Source organism: Lagenorhynchus albirostris, chromosome 10 (assembly GCF_949774975.1).
Source record: "Lagenorhynchus albirostris chromosome 10, mLagAlb1.1, whole genome shotgun sequence".
Taxonomy (NCBI): domain Eukaryota; kingdom Metazoa; phylum Chordata; class Mammalia; order Artiodactyla; family Delphinidae; genus Lagenorhynchus; species Lagenorhynchus albirostris.
This window is the reverse complement of record NC_083104.1, coordinates 4,705,618-4,725,922: the sequence shown is the minus strand read 5'-3', so window position 1 is coordinate 4,725,922 and position 20,305 is coordinate 4,705,618. Positions and strand designations below refer to the sequence as shown.

Sequence of the window (20,305 nt, the reverse complement as noted above, 5' to 3'; positions counted from 1 at the left end):
CCTGCATTGGCAGGCGGACTCTCAACCGCTGCACCACCAGGGAAGCCCCGATGAAAACTTTTAAATGGACACAAAATTAGACTGAATGATACAGTGACCTGCGCCCCTACCCCAGGCAGCCATCACCCGACTTCAACAGCTAACAGCCTGTAGGTACCCTTGTTTCACCTACTGTCTTATTTCGAAGTAAATGCTAGACTTATCATTTCATCTGTAAACAGTTCTGTATTTATCTTTTATTTATTTATTTATTTGGCTGCACGTGGTCTTAGTTGTGGCAGGCAGCCTCCTTTGTTGCAGCCCACCAGCTCCTTAGTTGCAGCACATGGGCTCCTTAGTTGTGGCATGCAAACTCTTAGTTGTGGCATGTATATGGAATCTAGTTTCCTGACCAAGGATCGAACCCAGGCCTCCTATGCTGGGAGCACGGAGTCTTACCCACTGTGCCACCGAGGAAGTCCCAGTTCAGTATTTATCTTTAAAAGATAAGAACCTCTTAAAATAATTGCAATACCATCAGCACACTGGAAACAGTATCATCCTGAATATCATGAAATATCCCAGTGTTCACATTTGTCTAGTTGCCTTTTTTTTTTTTCCAGTTGGATTGTCCAAATCCTATTCTGAGTCTGAGCAAGGCCCCCATATTGCATTTGGTTAAAGGGGTTCTTAGGATCTTTCCTCTCTGGGGCCCTTCCCACATTGTCTTTTCCTCCTTGCTTGTTTGTAGGAGAAACCGGGCCGTGTGTTCTGGAGCGTTCCTCACAGTCTGGGTTTTACTGATTTCATGCCCGTGGCCCTTGCATTTCCTGTAAACTGGTAGTTAGAGCTAGACAACTGACCTGGTGTAGGTTTGTTTGTTAAAGAACGCTTTAATGCTTTTATTGAGCCTTCGTGGAGGGCTGCTGCGTGCCCAGCCCCACGGCGGGCACCAGGAGACCCCGGGTGGCCAAGCAGTGCCCCCACGTCTGCTCCCAGGCCAGGGGGCAGTGGCCCTGACCTGGGGTGGGGGTGAGGGGTGTGTACTTGATCCCCCGGCCGCTTGCTCACACACAGTGGGGCCTGGCCAGCGCTTAGTGGGTGTTTCACTAGGCATGTTTGTCCTCAGCGGGGTCTGAGGGAGGTCTGGGCCCCGGGTGATGTCCTGCTGTCTGTCCGTAGGCCTGATCCGGAGCGGCGTCCGAGAGCCCCGCCGCCACCCTCCGGTGCTGCGCATGGTGCTGGAGGCGCTGCAGGCGGGGGAGCAGCGCCGGGGTACCTCGGTGGCGGCCATCAAGGTTTACATCCTGCAGAAGTACCCGACAGTGAACGTCCTCCGGTTCAAGTACCTGCTGAAGCAGGCCTTGGCCACAGGCATGCACCGCGGCCTCCTTGTCAGGCCCGTCAACTCCAAGGCCCGGGGAGCCACTGGCAGCTTCAAAGTCAGGCACTGGGAATGGGGTGGGGGGTGGCGAGAGGCCCCAGGGTGCAGGTGGCCTTGCCCGAGGGCTTGAACCCCAATTCCAGCTCTTTCTTCCCAGCCTCTGGGTGCTGGTTCCCTGCCCTGTTCCCTCTCTCCTTCTTTCTCTCTCGTTCTTCCTCTGTCTTTGCCGAGACCCCCCCGTCTCCCCGGGAAAGCTGAGCACCCACACGGCCCCAGTCACCCTGCTGCTTCCGCCTCCATCCCTGTCGGGTGTGTTGAGTGACCAGAGACCGTCTCAGCTGTTCCACTTCTGGGTCCTTGGCGCCTGTGACCCCTTCCTGGAATTCCTTACCACGGGCGGCACAGACCCAACCTTGGCCTCTACGGGGTTACAGAAATGGGGTTTGTTCCCCGTGCTGTCTGGCTCCAGACCCGTGGTCTCCAGACCAGGGCTGACACCTCCCTGAGCCCCTACATCCTCCTCTTTCAAAGGGGAGGGTCACCCAGAGCTAAGGGCAAATTTGGCCACAGAATTAAGCCCCAGCATCATGACTGCCAGCTGCCACCAGGGAAATCTCAGCGACACAGACATGGGGTCTGTCTTGTCACTGCTGTGCCCCAGCAAGTAGCAGTTCCTCTGACAGGCTCCATGGAACACGGTGGAACGTTCTCAACCTCCACGTTCCAATCCCTGTGGGAATAGGGTGGCTGAGCACAGGGGATCCCCCCTCCTGGAACTCTGGGTGTGTGGGTCAGAGATTGGACACCAGCCATGGCAAGGCCAGGGGCACAGGGTGGGGTGAAGGGAAGCAAGAGAGGGCACTGGGAGTGCGTGTGACTGGGAGACGGTCAGGAAAGTGGGCCAACGAGCTGGGAGGCAGGGAAGGGGGTCTTGGGTACCACGGAGTCAGGAATGTGTGTGTGCAGAGAGTGGGAGTTGATTCTGGTCTTGGTGGGTAACGGGGAGCCGTGAGGGTCCAGGGATGCTGGGAGCAGCGTCATCAGCTGGGCTCTAGAGGGGCAGGGACCACCTGTTTGCCAGGGACGCTTGCATCCTCCTGCCACTTGTACCCTCCCTGTTGGCCCCATTGTAAAGATGAGGAGACCGAGGCCAGAGGGGGAGGAGAAGACTTGGGTGAGTCGCCCTTGGGCTGGGGTTGAGGCCCCAGGAAGCCACGAACTCTCAGCCATCTGACTTCCATGTCCGTGTCCAACTACACAGAAGCGAAGCGGCAGGGAGACTTGGGGACACAGTGGTGTGAGGCGGGGAGGTGGGGAGTCCGAGCCACAGTCTGTGGATGGTGTTGGGGGGTCAAGGGAGATTATAGGTTAGCATCTCAGAGATACCGCTAGGGCTCAGTGTGCACGATGTGCTCCCAGAAGCCTGGCTCTGAGGCTTCCGGGCGCGGGGGTGGGAGGCGCGTGCCCGCCACCTGTGCAGGGAGGGTAGGAGAAGCTTGGGCGAGTTTTGGAGACTCGGGTTCCTTAGCTCCTAATGGCAGCACCGTTCCTCACAGTGCATGAACGGGTGGAATGCATTACTGGCAGCCGGCATTTAGGAGGTGGTTTTGCGTGCTCTCCGCAAGCCCTTGGCCGCCTTCCTCTCCCCCTCCTTTGGGATGGGGTCTTCTCTGAGCCTCATGTAGGGTATAGGGGCGTAAGACATCCAGAACCTCTGCTCTCAATCCCACCCCGTTCTCTCCTCCTCCAGTTAGTTCCCAAAGACAAAAGGAAAATCCAGCCCAGGAAGACGTCCACCATGACGGCCCCCAGGAGGCCTGGTCAAGCTGAGGGAAAGGACTCCAAGAAACCAACTGAGTCAAAGAAGAACCCACCCAACCCAGGCGATGTGAAAAAAGGATCCAGGAAGCCGGGAGAGGGGAGGACAGCTCCCCCCAAACCAGGTGCAGCCAAGAAGGCCCCCAAGAAAGGCCAGCAGACCAAGGACCAAGAGGCAAGACTGGGTGAGGCCAAGAAGTCCTCCCAACAGCCAGACAAGGCCACACAGGCCCCTCCCATTGCCAGTGGGCCCAGCGGGAAGTCAGAGGTCAAAGGTGGAAGGAGCAGCCGAGGTATGGATGTGAATGGGGTGAGAGGAGGGCATGGGAGGGGGTTTCTGGCAGCCACGGGACATGAGCTGGAATGGAGGGGCCAGCTCTGGGAGGAGGGGTTTCTAGCCAGTGTGCCCTGAGCACTTGGCTTGACTCAGAGAGACAGAGAATGCATGGTAGCTGGTGGGGGTGGGTATGGGGGAGAAGAGCGCAGAGAGAGGAGGAGGGGTCATCTCTGAGAAGGATCAGGGGAGGCTTCCTGGAGGAGGTGTCCCAGGCAGAACAGCTTGTGCAGAGGCCTGGAAGCATGAAGAAGGTGGAAGAAGTACAAATAGTTGTGTCTGTGTGCACTGGGGGAGGGGGAGGGGAGGTTGTGAAGGGCAGCAGGAGGCTGGACTTTATCTGGAGGACGATGAGGAGCCACAGAAAGACTCTGAACAGGGGAGAGCTAGGGCCCAAGGTGTTCTTAAAAATGTATCCTGGGGCTTCCCTGGTGGTGCAGTGGTTGAGAGTCCGCCTGCCGATGCAGGGGACACGGGTTCGTGCCCCGGTCCGGGAAGATCCCACATGCCGCGGAGCGGCTGGGCCCGTGAGCCACGGCCGCTGAGCCTGCGCGTCCGGAGCCTGTGCTCCGCAACGGGGGAGGCCACAGCAGTGAGAGGCCCACGTATTGCAAAAAAATAATAATAATAAAAGAAAAATGTATCCTGGCTGCCATGTGGAAGATGGGTTAGAGGCTAGAGGCAGATACACCTGTCGGGGGCATTTGGTGTGGGCAGGCGTGGAGCTGTGAACGGAGTGAGGAGTGGTCATCCACTGTCCAGTTAATCCTCCAACTGTCCGTGGGAGAGAGGCTGCTACCTTCAGTTGGCAGACTAGGGCACCCAGACTCAGAGAGGCTAAACTACTTGCTCCAGGTCACACAGCCTGCAAGTGTCAGAGTGAGGACTGGGCCCTGGGCAGGACGAGGGCTGTGGGACACCTGAACCTTCCTGCCCAGCAGCAGCTCCTCCTGAAAGGGGTGTTTCTCACATGCCATCCCCTCTTCCAGCAGATACCAAGGCCCACAGGAAAACAAAGCCTGGGAGTCAGAGTTCCAAACCCACGGTCACCAAGGTAGGTGCCTGGGTGACTTCCTGCTCCGGGTCTCCAGCGACCAGAGCTTGGGCATCCCCACCCGGCCCCAGAGGGGTCAGCCGAGGAAGGGGGCAACTTATTTTCCTACGAAGTACAGAGCACTTTCCTCCCCTCCCCGGCCCTTCAGCGCCGTGAGGATCACCATCCCCATTTTATAGATAAGAGGCTGAGACTTAGAGAGGTGAGGTCACTTGTCGAAAGTGACCCAGCGCTGGGATTTCACCCCTAAGTTCGTGGGCTCTGAGCTGTGCACCCAGCCCTGCCCAGCTCTGTCCCCTTGCTCCTGGTTTGCTTTCTTATAGGGCGAGGATGCTGCTGCTTCCCCAGCCAAAAAGAAGATGGGCAGCAAGGTCCCTAAAAAGGCTGCTGCGCAGGGGGCCGGGGAGGGGCCTAAAGCCAAGGCCCCTGTTCCTCCCAAGGGCAGTGGGTCCAAGATGGAGCCTGTACCACTGGCCAGGAAGGCAGAGGCCCCTAAAGGCCCGAGAAAGCCTGGCATTCCCACCAAGTCCTCTGCGTCTAAAGCGGCCAGTAAGAAGGCAGAAGCCGAGAACTAGAGGCGGGGTGGAGACAGACTGAGATTCTACTTTTTTATTCCCCTAAAAACTATCACTCTATTTCACTGTAACCTATTTATCAATAAAGACTTTTCCCCCCACAAATTGGTGTGGAAGGAGGCTGAGGTCTAAGGATTTGGCCATCCAGGGCTAGGACCCAGATAGAAGCTTCTGCCCTGGGGAGATGCAGACCGCTGCAGGGATCCAAAGTCACCTAGGCACCCGTGGAGGCACTGGAAAGGTGTTTAATGCAGCCTGAGATCTGGGACTGCTTCCTGGAGGGGGCAGCTTTTGGTTTTAAAGGATGAGTAGGAATTGCCAGATAGATGAGGGGAAGGGCCTTGCAGGCAGAGGGCCCAGAATGTGGGGTGGAGCTGGGAGGATGGGGATTTGTGGTTTTGAGAGGAGAACAGGTAGGGGAGGGGTGGCATGAGCCCCGGGCCATGGAGATGGGGCAGGAAGGTGTGGAAGGGTGGACCAAGGAGGGCAGACATCGTCTTGGGGGCATTGGGGAGCCAGGGTGGGTTATAGGCAGGGAAGAGGCTGACGTGGTGTGTGTTGAGAAGGATCCCTGTGGCTGCGGAGAGGAGGGGTTAGAGGAGCTGAGAGGAGGTGTGGACTGTCCGACTAGTCACTGAGTAGGACTGTGGGCCCCTCGGGAATCCTCAGAAGGAAGAGAAAGCGCAAAGGCCGTGGGGTGGGAATGCTCTTGACAGGCATGTGTGGCGAAAGCCCAGATGGAGACAGAGGTGAGGTCTGGGGTGTTTTAAAAACGTATGTGACACTGTTCCCATGGAGAGCTGGAGGCTGTGCCCCTGCCCCTTGAACCTGGGCTCGTTGATTGCTTGACCAATAGACTACAGTGGAATTCACGTTAGGACAGTTGCTGGGCTCAGGCCTTAAGAGACTGGCAGCTTCTACTTCCTGTGTGGGGGTTGTTTCTTGTTGTTTTTTCGCTTTTTAATAGTTGCTCTTAGAACTCAGCCACCATGCTGTGTGGAAACCCAAACAGCCGGTGGAGAAGAATTGAGGCACCCCAGTTGTCAGCCCCAGCTGGGCTCCCTGACAGCCAGCACCAGTTTGCCAGCCATGGGAGTGCACCATCTTGGAAATGGATCGCCTATCCCAGTTGAGTGGCCCCCCTGACACCACGTAGAACAGGGACGGGCCTTCCCTGCCGAGCCCTGCCCCAGGCAGACACATAAGCACCACAAATGTATTGGGGTGGTTTGTTACGCAGCAGTAGATACCATAACAAGGGCTGCAGGGTAGACTAGGGCAAGATCCTGAAGGGCCTTGTAAGCCAGGGTAGGAATTTTGGGTTCTGTTTAATTGTGATGAACAGCCATTAGAGGCCAGTGAGCAGCGGAGTGCCTGCAGGGGGGACACGGGAAGCAGCAGGGGGCTAAGGAGGCGACCCCTGCAATGGTCCAGCTGAGGGGTGGGCCGCCATGGAGGGAGGGGTTAGAAGTAGTGGATTCTGGGTAGAGGTTTAAGCAGGGTGGATGGGATATGCTGAGGGAGTGGATGTAGAAAGGGGTCCACAGTTTGGGATCCACACAAGTGCTTGTGTGGCGATCACCTCCTGGGGCGAGAACAGCTCGTTCAGGGGGCTGCCAAGAGGTGGTCCAGATGAGGGGTGACTGCTGAGCCAGGGAGTGCGCAGAGACGGAAGGGGTGGATTTGAAGGGAGTCAGAGGTAAGCTAGATGGCACTTGGGAAGGGGAAGATGGGACACAAAGGGAAACTGAGGCAGCCCAGCATGGAGCATCAGACTGTCCCCTTTCTGCCGCTGCTCCCTCAGCCCTGCTCTCGCGTCCCCGAATCCCACGTAAGGCTTTGTCTCACTGCCGATGGCTTCCTGGCTTCCCTGGGGCATCTGTAACGTGGCTGCCAGCAGAGCCCCGAGGGGCACAGTGAGCAGACGGTAGTGAGCTGGGTTGGCGCTTCCCCCTTAGGGGTTCTGGTTGGGGGAGGCACCCTGGGCAGCTTCTGGGGGGGGCAGTTGGGCATCACCGGGCATCCCACCCCCACGAGCTGGCAGCAGGCCAGTAGCCCTGACCTGGCAGAGGCCGGACAGCACCCAGCACCCACGAGACTTGGGAGGGCCTCCTCCCCTGCTTGAGGACAGACATTACGCCAAAGTTTCCACCTCCTGTGACCCTCAGACGGAGCTAAGGGACACCTGTAGCTGCAAGGCAAGTCTTCAGGGCCCCAGACAAGGACTGGGGGTGGTTCACAGTGGTTGGCCACCTTCTGTGCCGAGAAATGACCCTAGAAACTAGAGATGTCCTCCCTGTGCAAATGCGTTTTTAAGCTTCAAGAAGGAATTTCATGTTAATCAGGCATTAAAACAGGCCGTGGAATAGTTAATGGCATAGGAAGATGTTGCATGGGGGACGAGGCAGCTGCGAAATGGTGAGTACATCCTGATCTCGATTATCACTCCTCAGCCTCCGACCCAGGCAGGCACACGATTTGGAGTTTGGAATGGCATGCTCTCAGATTTTAACCATGGGTGGGTTAGGGTAGCTTTTATTTTCTTCAGGCTTTTCGTACTTCCTGACAGTTCTGCAGAAAACATGTATTCATTCTAGCATCACACCCCCCCAAAAAATTCTTATCAAATTGTGTAAATAACTTAGACTAGAAAGTCTGCTGCTTAATAAAAAGGCATCAGTGATCAGAATAGAGAATTTGAAAAGATAAAGAATCTCCGCCCAGAAGGCACTACAGGAAGAGGCTATTTTTAAAGCTAAAAATTGTTTACTTTTCTCATTTTTCTGTTCTCAATTCTAGAACTGGTATTTTTGGGATTTTGTTTAAATTGTACGAATTTTTCTGTCCTGGCTCTTACTCCTGATTAATGTGTGTGTGGGGGGGGATTATTTTTCCTTCATAAAAAGAAAAAACTAACTTAAGCCGCTTCTGATTTGGAGGTGGTCCTTTAGTGACCTTTCCTGGGGGTCAGTGAACCTCAGCCCCAGCTCAGGCCTAGAGCCAGCTGGGTGGGCTGGGGGTCTCTGTGGTATTTGCTGATCCCAAGTCATGTGCTGAGGTGAGAAATAGTGCAGGGTTATACCAGCCTGGGAGAAACTGTCTCTTGTTTCCTCATCTGAATAATGGAGTTAATGGTATATATTTATGACAAATTCAGGGCGAGTGTGTAAACGGCAGTTCTCTTTCCAGGGTGGTCACCTTGGAGCTCCCCACACGCTTTGGGGGCCGCTGTGGGAACTCCAGCCTGGAGGAAGCATGGAACAGAGGAATGAGGGGCCCACGCAAGCTGGTTTTTGGCTTCCCTGTGCCGTGACATGGGAAATTCCTCGACTGTGCTGAGAGTCAGTTTCTACATCTGTAAAATGGGGATGATATTCTGTTCCTCACGGCTTATTACATAGGTAAGTAGGTTAGGAGCAGGGCCTACCCAGGGGTAGATGGCACACAGCAGCTGTGACATATTCCTGGCGGTCAGTGGATGCCCGCGTTTCCCCACTGAACCTTCTTGGAAGCGGAGTTGGTATCTGCCCACCCCTCACGAGGGGAGCCGGGCAGGGTCCTAAGCCAGGCCCCCCTCCCTCCTTTCTGCTACAAGTACAGCCATCTCAGGATAAAGGCTGGAGCCCACGGCAGGTTTTCCCATCAGGCTTTTATTATAAAGAAGGTTCCAGAGCATCCCAGCCTCCCCCTCCAGCCCAGCCCCAAGGTCTGCGACCTGTCCCAGCACTGGCTGGGTCGGCCCCGGCCAGCCGCTTCTGGCAGAACAGAAAGGACGGTGTTCTCAGGGCGCGGGGGGTCTCTGCCAGGTCTGCCTGTCCCCTGGAACAGTCATTTCCAGTGTTGCGCTGGGAGCCCCTCGGGACCCCTCCCCGGGTCCTCTGCACTAGTGGCAGCTATTCACAGTTGGCGCGCGATAAGTTTTTTAATATATAAAAGCTTTTTTTAAAAAAAACAACAACAAAAAGTGGTGCTCTCTTTAGAAACACTTCCAGCAAGATCAAGTAGCCCAGCTACAGCCTCGGTGCAACTCAGCCCCCTCCCCTCCCTCGAGACCAGGATCGCCCAGCACCTGTCCCCTCGGCCCCTGCCCGCCCGGCTCCCAGGGCAGCACAGAGCCTCCCGCGGGCGGTGGATGCTGCCCACTCAGCCAGCGGCCGCTCAAGAACAGAAACCTGACACTGCTGGATGGCGTGTGGCCAGGGTCCTCTGCAGGTGAGTAGAGAAGGGGACAACATTTTGGTGGTTGAAGAAGTGGAAACCAGCTGAGGGCTGGTTCAAGGGGCCTCCCCTCCACCGGGTAGGATGAGGTAGTGTTCCCGGCTGCGACCTCAGGGCCGGGTGGCCTGTTCGCCCATCGGTGGGTTCGTTAGCACTGGGCCGTGCAGGGCAGAGCAAGTGGGGTGCCGTCCAGGCTGTGCTGGGTGGACGGTGGGAGCCTTACCGGGGAACGGCTGCAGCATTTGAGCCCCCAGCCCAGAGCCGGGTCTGGGGGCAGGTGGGAGGGGATGGTGCCCAAGGGGCCAGGGCTGGGGGCTCCGCTGGCTGGCTCAGAGAGGCCCCTCGTGCTGCGTTGTTTCCCAGCCGGAGTCCGAGGCACTGGGGACAAAGCGAACTCGAGGGAGGGCGCCCGTCCTGCCATCCCCCAGGCTCAGGCCTCGCTGTAGCACTCGTAGATGTTGTCCTCCATCAGGGCCACCACCTGCTCAAACTTGTGCTGCAGCTGCGTCCTCCGGGCTGTGGGGTTTGCCTCCAGGGCGCTCATGATCTGAGGGGGAAGCGGAGGGAGCTGGGCCAAAGCCCGGGCCCAGGACCCCCGGGTCCCACTGCACATCCTGGGGGAGAACACACCGCCTGGATTTCCACTGCTGGTGGCCACCCCAAAGCGGAAACGTCCTGGGGATATGAATGCCTGAGAGGGACCCTCACCCTGGGTTTGTTTCCCTGAGCAGGTGGCAGTGAGCAAGGCTGACATGGGGGCATCGGAGCTCCGAGGGGGGCCTCGCACTGGGGGCTACTCACCTGTGGGCGATACCTCTTGGCGTATTTATAAATCTCTGCCATGGCCACGTTGGTGTTGAACTCATTCTGGTATTTCTGTGAGGAAAGACAAGGCGGAAGTCGGAGGGAGGTTGACTCCATGGTCAAAACCAGGCCCAGCCCAGCCAAGACTCGCTGCTTAAACACAGCTCCTCGCTGACGGTCAAGTCCCGCCCGGCAAGGTCCCCGCGGCACACCCGTGACTCCTCCGCCAGGTGCGCGTTCATTTCCTGCTCGCTGAGCGGAGTCATGTCATGGATCTGTTTGTAGTAGCGCTGCACGATTTTCCGGTACTCGGGAATCTCCTTGGCGTAGAGGAGCTTGTTGGTTGGTGAGTCCTGGGCAGAGAGGAGTGAGGGATTCAGACACAGACTCGTTTTCTCCTGGATGAGCCCTCGTCTCTCCTGCCACACAAACGAGCCCATCACTGAACGTCCCCGCCCTGCGGGCTTTGGACCAGGGACCCCCCACCCCGCCCCTCTCCGCCCTTGTACTTGGAACCCCTGCCCTATTTTCTACGGAAGTGTCAGGGTGATGACCTCAAGGGGGGACCGACTTCTGGGGGGAAGGTGCATGGGCTTGTGCCAGCTCTCTGACACGCAGGCTGTTTTGTTTGTATCCTTGCTTAGGGATATGGGCCTTGGTGGCTAAGATTTCTGGAAGCCTGACTGCTGTCTCAGTGGAATATTTCCCACCACATGTTTCCTACGCCTGAAAGCAAAACGTGCCAAGTATGTTCCCAGTTCTCTGTCATGGGCGTCCTGCTTTCCGAGATAGTGTGTGAGAGGTGACGGCATTTTCTGCCTCTCGTGGCCTCTCTCTGAAAGTCATGGGCTAAACACAGGGCCGGGGCACCGGCCCTCCTGCAGGGGCAGGTCTAACTCTACCATTTCATTAACGCTCACAGCCTCCCTGCCCGGCCCAGGCCCTTCCCTCGGCCTGGAATGCCGCTCTCTCTCCTCCGGGCCTGCTAAAGCCAGCTGGGTCCTCTCCCTGCAGACGGATGCCTCAGGGGTCTCCCTCCTGCATGTATTCAAAGGTCTTGGTCACTTGTGCCCCCCTCTGCCCACCCCTTCACTCAGTGCCCACTGGATGGCTCTTGACCGTCAGGGCTGCCGTCCGGAGCCCACGGGTCTCCGAGGGTGTGCCAGACCACACAGGCTTCCCACGTCCACTCTGGCTTCTCCCGGCCTGGCTCCACGGCCTCGGCGTTGGGAACTGGTGCGGGGCACACCTGAGGCAGCTGCAGCCAGTCTGCAGCCACGTAGTTTGACTGTGGGTGGCGGTTTCTGGGAGTCCCCCCCCCCGGCTTCTGATGACCGCGTTCATTCCCACGTTCCCCCAGATCTGAGCTCTTTTGTTTCCCCTCCCAGGAAGATCTCCGTCCCCATCAGCACCAGACGGCCTGCCCAGGAGCAGCTGACCTTGCCCAGCTGCAGGTCCGAGATGGAACAGGCGTCGATGAAGGCCTGCGCGATGACTGAGAGGCAGGCATCGATGTGGTCCGTCTTCTCGATGTCAAAGACAAACTGTGGGTTTTTTAGGATGTTCACCCAGAACCGGAGAGGAAGGCTGTGGGACAGAGAGTGACAGGGGCAGCGGCGTGAGCCCCCCCCGGGGGTGGGCAGCAGAGGCAGTGGTTGCCGAGGGGGCTTGGGACAGGCTGGCTTTGCCCCTCGAGGCCAGCGGAGACTAGTCACAGGACGGAACCTCTGGAAACCTCGGTTTGCTCCCCCACAAATGCGGCTGATGGCCATCCCCGGCCGGCTGGGGCAGCAGAGGGGCTGGGAGCCGGGTTTCCTGTGTGGAGGGGGCCACGGGCGGCGGCAGGAGCTGCAAGGCCTGACTTCACCCTTGCTGCCCGCCCCACCCCTGCAGAGTCGCCCGCTCTCACGCAGCAGCCTGGAGCCAGCGAGACAGTCCTGGTTCCCATTAGAACCCCCGCCCTGCCCCCGCCTCGCAGCCCATGGCTCCTCCTCCAGCCCCTGCATGGCTGCGGGAAGTCCATCATTAACTGGGTCACCAGGCAAAGTGAGGGAGGGAAGAGGCCTGGATCCTTAGCCTCAGGGGGCCAGAGGGTTGGTAACACCCTCCTCCCCAGTGACTGGGCAGCCTGGGACATACAGACCCCCCACCCCACCCCAACCAGAGCTCTGAGCAGCCCCTGCAGCTACACAGAAACTTCTAGGTCTGCGGCATGTTTTTCTGAGCGTTAGGCTAAGGTTTTCAACAACTTCTTGTTGGGGTTTGTGACCATGAAAAGGTAAACCGTGCCTCAAAGGAGGGATGTGATCGGGGGCAGGAACATCTCCACGAGCCTCAGTGTGCTCATCTGTAAAACGGAGCTGACGGTGCCCACCGCAGAGGGGTGGAGGAGAGTGATGGTAAGGGCAAAACTTAGACAATGCTCACTTTTAGTTAATTCTTACAATTAAAGTGGGTTACTTTTACTGCCCTGGTTTTATAGCTAGGAGAAACTAAAGCACAGAGAGGTTAAGTCACTTACCCAAGGTCACACAGCTTGGAATGGCATAAGGGATTGAACCCAGGCCGGTGGGCTGAGAGACCAGGCTCTGAACCCCCGCACCACTGCTGCCCCCAATGATAGAGTGAATCACACAGCCCTCCCCCCCTGGCCTCCCACCCACACCACACTGGCCCACCACCTGTTGGTCTTCCAGATGTGTAGGGTGTCAGGGTCTGAGATCCCCCTCTTCTCTGCTTGCTCTTCCAGGAAGTCAAAGAAGTACTTGACAGCCAGTGGGGGCTTGTCTTCACGGATACTCAGAATGGCCTTGAACAGGTCATCCAGAAACTTCTGCAGCGTGCCCTGCATGGAAGGAGGTGGCCGTCGTCAGCCCAGGACCACACAGAGGGGGGTAAGCAGGCACCTCTGGCAGTTCAGGGGAGCCCGTGGTGCTGGGACTGAGCAGTGCTGGGTGAATGGGGAAGCTACGTGGCATCAGGCTGGTCATCTAACCTCTCTGGGCCTCGGTCTTCCTGTCTGTGAAACGGGTTAGTGCAACCTACCCCACAAGGGTGTTGGAAGGACTGAGACATAGAGCAGGGAATTGCTGGGCTGGAGTGTGAGCTCTCAGGCGCCCACTCTGCTGCCCCAGCAGTGTGGCCTTGGGGGCATCACTGGGCCTCTGCTGCCCTCCATGTCACACGGGCTGATAGAGAAGTTGTCATCGGGCACCCTTCATGCTGGGAGCAAACCCCTCCTCAGCTGGGACCCAAAGCCCTCAGCCTCTCGCCCCAGAGCCTGGCTGGCCCCACAGGGGAAGCACTGTCCCCCTCACTCCAAGTGTGTGCTCACAGCTGACCCACTGGAGTGAGGACACAGAGATGAGGGTGGGCCCACCTTGGTGGACAGCAGGCGGGTCAGGTAGATCTCTGGTAGCACCTTCTTGCGGTGGCTCTGCCGGTGGGACTTCTTGGGCTCTGCCAGCTCATCCGTGGGCAGCACCTGGGAGGCCAGGGCAGTGGTCAGTGCTGGCGCCAGGCACCATCCCCGGCCGCCCGTGGGCACTGGGCTCTCTTTGTGGTGCACGCGAGCTACCCTGGGTCCCGTTCCCGCTCCCCACTCCAGCCTTTCCCAGGGCCTGCAAGCACTGCCCCCAGAGGCCCAGGGTGGCAGGAAGCCAAGCCGACACCCAGTGGAGGGCGGGCACGCCCAGGGCCGGAGGCAGGGCACTCACCAAATGGAAATACTTCTCTGTGTCCAAGTCTTTCACTGCGAGAGGGAAAACACACACAATAAACGAGAGAGGAGTGGGGAGAGAGAGAAACAGAAATGGAGACCAAAAGATGGAGAAAGAAACTGAGCTCCATGGACAGAGCGAAACGGACATGTGGAGAGAACAAGGCACAGAGAGAGAAATGCAAAGTAAGAGAGCTGAGGGCGAGATCCAGAGACACACGCAGAGAATGAGGTAGAGAGAGAAAGACAGAGGCGTTGACAGACGGAAACATCCACCAGGTGACGGCAGCAGCAGGGAGACGGTCACGGCCCCTCGAGTAGGGCAGGGCGGCGGCCCTCACCCCCCAGCCCAGACCTCACTGGGAGAGACCCGAGAGCCTGCTCCTTGCCTCAGGAGGGAACCCCAAGACCCAGAGGAGCCTAGGACCCCAGGCCTGGGGCATCTGAAGGTATGAATGGGATGTTTGAGGCGGGGACACAGGCCAAAGCCCACATGGCCTCTTGGAATCACATCCCACCCTCCTGGGGCCTCTCTCTGCTGCCTGCAGGAATCCAGCGCTGAGAGGCCTGGCCACAGGCCCTGCCAAGCAGCCCTGCGGCAGGGGGGCCCGGCCCCGCCCCGCCCCCAGCAGGGAGCCTCAGCCCGGCCCAGCCCCGTCCCTCCAAGCCTCAGCTTCCCCACTGGGGCCGCTCAGAAGGGGCCCTCCCCACGTCCACCAGCACTACCTCGGCCCAGGGTGTTGTCCTTCTTGTCTGTGAGGCTCATGGCCAGGGAGGCACCTTCAGGGATCTGAGGGGGAGAGAGGCCGAGGTCAGAGGTCGGAGGTCAGGGAGGTTGGGAGTGGTGGGAGGTGGGTGGAGCCGGGGCCCACCTTGTAGTGGGCCAGCGTGTTGAGCTTCTTGCGGCCGTCCTCGACCACCGAGGTGTCGTCCAGGTCCCGCAGGATGTAGCTCTGCGTGCTCGAGGCGAACCACTCTGCGGGCAGGGGGAAGGGCATCAGGGCTGGGAGCAGGGGCCACGGGGAGGCAGGCTCCCAGCGGGCCACACGGGGAGAGAACCGGGGGCACCCACACCTGTCTCTGAGCCTCTACTCGTCCATCTGGGAGACGGGGAGGGGAGAGGGTGCCGGGCGCAGAGCAGGAGCTCTGGAAAGGCCTCATCCTCGGGGCTATCACTGGGATCTCGGAGCTGCTGGGGCAGCAGCCTGCATCGGCCTCCCACCGCAGGCCCCGTCTCCCCTCCCCGCCCCACACAGAGCTCCCGGCAGCTGATCTGTCTGCACGTCCCCAGAGCCACAGCTAGCGCACATCCAATGAGCGGCGGGAGTGTGTGCGCCCAAGGCAGGAGCCTGCGCTGCTGAAGCAGCCCCACGCCTGCCGCCCCTGCCCTACCCTGCCCACCTAGGTCGACGTCCTCGGCACGCGGCCACTGGGAGTAGGGCACGTTCTTGCAGAAGGCTTCCAGGATCTTCTCCTTCACCTGCGTCAGCGTGTCTGTGTCCATGGCCCGCACGCTCAGCGAGTCCATACCGCAGCCCTGGAAGGACACGTTCAGATTCTGCAGGAGAGAGGGGGAGGGTCAGCGGGCGACCACCGGGCCCTGGAGGGGAGACAGCCTGTGGGGAGTGGGGGCGCGGGCAGCAGTGGAGCCGGGACTCTCGGGGGGGCGGGACCCCTCCCTGCCCGCCCGCCCGGCTCACCCGGGGCTTGGCCTCGATGTTCTCCCGCAGCAGCCACTCCTCGTTGAGCGTGTAGCGGGCCTTGCCTGTGATGGCGTCGATGGAGCCCTTGTTGATCTGCTGCTTGATGGCGCACAGGAGCAGGAAGAACGGCTCCCCCACCGTCTCCTGCGGAAGGTGCGCGCCTGTCAGAGGCTGAGGCCAGACTGCCTGGCCCAGCCCCTGGCCTCCAGCCCACACTCCAGAGTCCGGCCCCAACCTGGAATGCCTTCGCTACCCGCTTCTGCCAATACCTCCGTGGCTGCCTGCTCATACCCTCCTTTTGATCCTGGTGCCACTGCCTCCCATCCCCCACCCAGAGGTGTCTCTGTGGACTCCAAGCTCGAACATCGCCTAATGTGGGTGGCCACATTCATTTCATCCTGCCAGCAACCCTTCCAGGTATGGGGTGTCATTCTCATTGCTGAGACGCCGAGACTCAGAAAGGGCAAGCAACCTGCTCAGGGTCACCCAGCAGGGAAGTGGCAGAGCTGGACTCAAAGGCACATCAGGGGGCATATGAGGACTGAGAAAACAATCTTCTGAAACGATGCCACTGACAGAGCCTCTGTTCCGTCCTGGGCTGGCTCTGAGCCCTTGCAGGAAGTCAGGCCTTCTCTGAGCCTCAGTTTCCCCATCTGTATAATGGATCCTATGGGGCTGTCCCTGTGCCCTCTGAGCCCCCCATTCCACATCTGCACAAAGAACATGATAATCCCTTCGGCAGAGTTGGCATGAGAATAAAATGAAATCAGGTCCAGGCGGCGGCACAGCTGCCCGGCACCCTCACCCTCAGGCAGCTGTACATGCAGATGGACATCCAGTTGGTGAGCATCTTCTCGACCACGGACTCCGTGCGCCTCAGCATGAGCTTGGGGTTCTTGGCGGCCGAGGCGTCGATGAGGTCCACCAGCAGCTCCTTCATGATGCCCGTATAGTACTCGAGCTTGCCGTGGAGCGCAATGGTCATCAGGGAGGCCAGGCTGCACCTGTGGGTGGGCATGGGCTGGGGGCGTCAGCACCACCCGCACCGCAAGGCCCTGGGCTCCGAGGACCACGCAGTGGGGGTTCTGCTGCTACCTTGTCGCTGGATGGACGGGTGAGTGTGACTAAAATCTCGCTGGAGAAAGGGCTACCTTCCCTACCATGCACAGCAACCGCCATGCCCACGAGCCCTATCCTGGCAAGCAGACCAGGAAGGGGAAGAATGGGGAGGGGGTCTCAGGACCTCCAACGCCCCAGCACCCAGGGTCTGACGCTGGGGAGATGCCAGCTGCCCCAAGGACATGGTGATTTGGAAACTGGCCCAGGCTTGGATCCAGCCAGGCAGACCCAGGACCGGCTGGGTGGCCTCCAGCAGGCCCCTGGCCTCCCCCAGAGCCTCGCAGCCTGACCTGTCCCGCACTGCGAAGTCCTTCTGTTGCTCCAGTGCGTGGACGAAGACGATGAGGAAGTGCTTGTTGTTGAGCAGCGAGGAGAACAGGCTGATGCCCTCTTCCATGTTGGGCCGGCAGCTCTCGGGGATCTGCAGAAGCATTCAGTGAGGGGGTGTCCACAGAGGTCCAGTGTCTCTGCCTGGCCTAGGAGTCAGCACTTAGGATGCCCTGAATGGCTCCTCAAGTGCTTCCTGGGAGGGGGAGCTCATTACCTTTAGTGGTAGACGCCTCCTACCTCCCTGTGAATGGGAACAGTGGCTCAGTTGAATTGAAAAGTGAGGCTCAGGCAAGGGTGCCTGAAGGCAACCCAGTATCCCTGTGTGAGGTCGGGGGGGGGACCCTCTCACCTTCCCTTCTCTAAGCAGCAGGGGGAGTGGGATGTCCAGGGGGACCCAATCCTCTCCCATCTCTACCTGGCCTGGGGGTCAGCACGTAGAACACCCTGAATGGCCCCCTGAATACCTCCTGTGATGGAGGGCTCACTACCATACAATGGCAGGTTCCTCCCAACTTCCCATGATGAGGATCAATGGGTCAGATGAGCTGGAAAGTGGGGCCCAGAGAGAGATGGGGTTGCCCTGAGGCAGCCCAATGTGTGTGTGTGTGTACGGGTGGAGGGCTACTCACCTTCCACTCTCCCAGCAGTGGGTGGGTCTCCTGCACCAGGGAGCTTCCCGGGGAATTGAGGGTCTGGGAGGGCAGGACGTAACGCTCTTCATAGAGGGAGGAGCACTGTGGAGGCAGACCCCCAGCCCTTCAGCAGGGCCGCAGACCCCCAGCATCTCGGCAGGGCTGCACCTTCCCCTGACGCATGCAGGGGCCACTCGACAAATGCCAAAGCCCACTTTACAAAGGAAGAAGAGGCAGTGGGCCACACCCAGGTGCCATAGGACTCCAGAGGAGAGGGGAGGGGAGTCCTCGGGGGCTTCCTGAAGGAAAAGGAGCAGAAGCAGCATGAGCCCAGGTGTGGCAAAGCTCGAGTGCACGAGGCTGAAGGGGAAGCCACAGCAGCTCCGTGCAGAATGAGGGAAACTGAGGCAGAAATGCCTGCAGGGACCACAACATGGGCTCTCTGCGGCTGCTGCATGGAGAACAGTGTGGACAGGGCCAGCGGAGGCTGCTGGCCACTGGCATAAACACTCCTGACAGGCCAGGGAAGGTGGGGACAAGGCAGCGGCCCCTGGAGCAGCACAAGGAGGCATGGAAGGGATGGGACAGAGTCCAGTGGCCAGAAGGAGGAGATGTGGAGACCCAGAGAAGCCTCCCTGGGAAGGGGCACAGAAAGGAGAGGGGCTGGCAGTGAACTGGTGCCTCTACTCACCCCCTGAGAGGGGAGGCATGCCCAGCACGCCAGGAGAAAAGTGGGCCTGGCCGCCAGCTTCTGTATAGACAATTAAAACATCAGTGGGCAGAGAAGGAAAGTGGGGGAAACTGGGCCCTCTCCCTCGGCAGGCCAGGGCAGGGGCCCAGGCTGCCACAGGCAGGCGTGCAGGTTTCGTACTGCTCAAGGGGCCCAGGCTGCACTTGTCAAGTTCGCCCATCAGCACAGAAGTGCCCTCTAGGTTCTCAGGGCCCAGGGAGGGGTCGAGGAGCTCCTGAAGTAGCCGGCAGGGGCCCGAACTGACCTTAGGGAAGAAGGTGCGGGTCACAAAGTGCTTGTACTCCAGGAAGGGGATGCCCTGGCTGCGGTTCAGCTCCTTGGTGAGATCCGTCATGTCCGTCTGCAGCTCAGCAAAGCCTGGTAAACAGGCAGTGGCTGTGAGTGGATCAGATGGTGAAGCCGAGGCCCAAGGTCCCGCATGGTCGCCACCCGCTACCTTTACGAATTTCCTCTCGGATCTGGGATTCCATCTCCTCCATCTGCAGCAGTGTCTTCTGCCAGTAGCGCTCAGCGCGGCGGCTCTTGGTGCAGAAGACAAACAGGGCTGTGGGCAGCAGAGAGACGGGTCAGGCCAATGAAAGCCCTTCGGAGAGCATTTGTCGGTACCTGCCCTGTGCAGGGCCTGGGCCTGAAGGGAGAGGTCCTGCCTGCACCCCTCAGCTCCAGCTCCTTGGGGTAGGCGCCTCAGCTCATGCTCCTCTCCTCCCCAGTGGGTTGAAAACTACAGGGCCAAGGGCTTGGGAAACAGCCAGGAAGATAAGGCTCCATGTCCCATTCTTATAATAAGAAATGTGTGTTTGTTTAAAATAGTGATAAACACCTACCCTTCTGAAACTATTCCAAAAAACTGCAGAGGAAAGAACACTCTCAAACTCATTCTATGAGGCCACCATCACCCTGATACCAAAACCAGACAAAGATACTACAAAAAAAGAAAAATACAGGCCAGTATCACTGATGAACATAGACGCAAAGATCCTCAACAAAATACTACAAACCGAATCCAACAACACATTGAAAGGATCATACACCATGCTCAAGTGGGATTTATCCCAGGGATGCAAGGAGTTTTCAATATCTGCAAAAAAAAAAATCAGTGTGATACACCATATTAACAAATTGAGAAATAAAAACCATATGATCATCTCAATAGACGCAGAAAAAGCTTCTGACAAAATTCAACACCCATTTATGATAAAAACTCTCCAGAAAGTGGGCACAGAGGGAACCCACCTCAACATAATAAAGGCCATATATGACAAACCCACAGCAAACATCATTCTCAATGGTGAAAAACTGAAAGCATTTCCTCTAAGATCAGAAACAAGACGAGGATGTCCACTCTCGCCACTATTATTCAACATAGTTTTGGAAGTCCTAGCTGCAGCAATCAGAGAAGAAATGGAAATAAAAGGAATCCAAATTGGAAAAGAAGTAGTAAAACTGTCACTGTTTGCAAAGGGCATGATACTATACATAGAAAATCCTAAAGATGCTGCCAGAAAACTACTAGAGCTAATCAATGAATTTGGTAAAGTAGCAGGATACAAAATTAATACACAGAAATCTCTTGCATTCCTATAGAATAACAATGAAAGATCCGAAAGAGAAATCAAGGAAACAAGCCCACTCACCATTGCATAGAAAAGAATAAAATACCTAGGAATAAACCTACCTAAGGAGGCGAAAGACCTATACCCTGAAACCTATCAGACGCTGATAAAAGAAATTGAAGATAACACAAACAGATGGAAAATATACCATGTTCTGGGACTGGAAGAATCAATATTGTGAAAATAACTATACTACCCAAGGCAATCTACAGATTCAATGCAATCCCTATTAAATTACTGATGGCATTTTTCACAGAACTAGAACAAAAAATT

General features: G+C 57.8%; 2 protein-coding genes across 4 annotated transcripts in view; one reads left to right on the top strand and one right to left on the bottom strand.

Annotated features, from left to right (window-relative positions):
• The first annotated feature begins 1,139 nt into the window (after positions 1–1,139).
• LOC132527668 (histone H1.8) lies at positions 1,140–5,144 on the top strand. Its single transcript, XM_060163590.1, has 4 exons — positions 1,140–1,421; positions 3,114–3,456; positions 4,505–4,569; positions 4,893–5,144. The coding sequence occupies exons 1-4, from the start codon at positions 1,140–1,142 to the stop codon at positions 5,142–5,144; spliced, it is 942 nt and encodes a 313-aa protein (XP_060019573.1).
• Positions 5,145–8,774: 3,630 nt separating this feature from the next.
• PLXND1 (plexin D1) overlaps positions 8,775–20,305 on the bottom strand; it is a 51,845-nt gene continuing 40,314 nt past the window's right edge. For 2 of the 3 annotated variants that reach the window (XM_060161093.1, XM_060161094.1), the window contains 16 exons: positions 18,856–18,963; positions 18,664–18,776; positions 17,666–17,770; positions 16,997–17,127; positions 16,393–16,591; positions 15,585–15,731; positions 15,286–15,442; positions 14,757–14,860; positions 14,611–14,674; positions 13,883–13,917; positions 13,546–13,650; positions 12,848–13,011; positions 11,606–11,753; positions 10,379–10,519; positions 10,164–10,238; positions 8,775–9,909 (listed from right to left, as the gene is read on the bottom strand). In XM_060161093.1, coding sequence (XP_060017076.1) covers positions 9,793–9,909; positions 10,164–10,238; positions 10,379–10,519; positions 11,606–11,753; positions 12,848–13,011; positions 13,546–13,650; positions 13,883–13,917; positions 14,611–14,674; positions 14,757–14,860; positions 15,286–15,442; positions 15,585–15,731; positions 16,393–16,591; positions 16,997–17,127; positions 17,666–17,770; positions 18,664–18,776; positions 18,856–18,963 — 1,913 coding nt within the window. In that variant the 3' untranslated portion in view covers positions 8,775–9,792. Of the gene's footprint in view, positions 9,977–10,163; positions 10,239–10,378; positions 10,520–11,605; positions 11,754–12,847; positions 13,012–13,545; positions 13,651–13,882; positions 13,918–14,610; positions 14,675–14,756; positions 14,861–15,285; positions 15,443–15,584; positions 15,732–16,392; positions 16,592–16,996; positions 17,128–17,665; positions 17,771–18,663; positions 18,777–18,855; positions 18,964–20,305 lie in introns of all 3 variants that reach the window. The other variant, XM_060161095.1, reaches the window with a different exon arrangement.

Coding starts and splice junctions, on each gene's coding strand:
- LOC132527668 (XM_060163590.1), top strand. CDS start 1,140: ATGTCCTGCTGTCTGTCCGTAGGCCTGATCCGGAGCGGCGTCCGAGAG. Junction 1,422..3,113: donor GAGCCACTGGCAGCTTCAAA/GTCAGGCACTGG, acceptor CTCCTCCTCCAG/TTAGTTCCCAAAGACAAAAG. Junction 3,457..4,504: donor CGGGAAGTCAGAGGTCAAAG/GTGGAAGGAGCA, acceptor CCCCTCTTCCAG/CAGATACCAAGGCCCACAGG.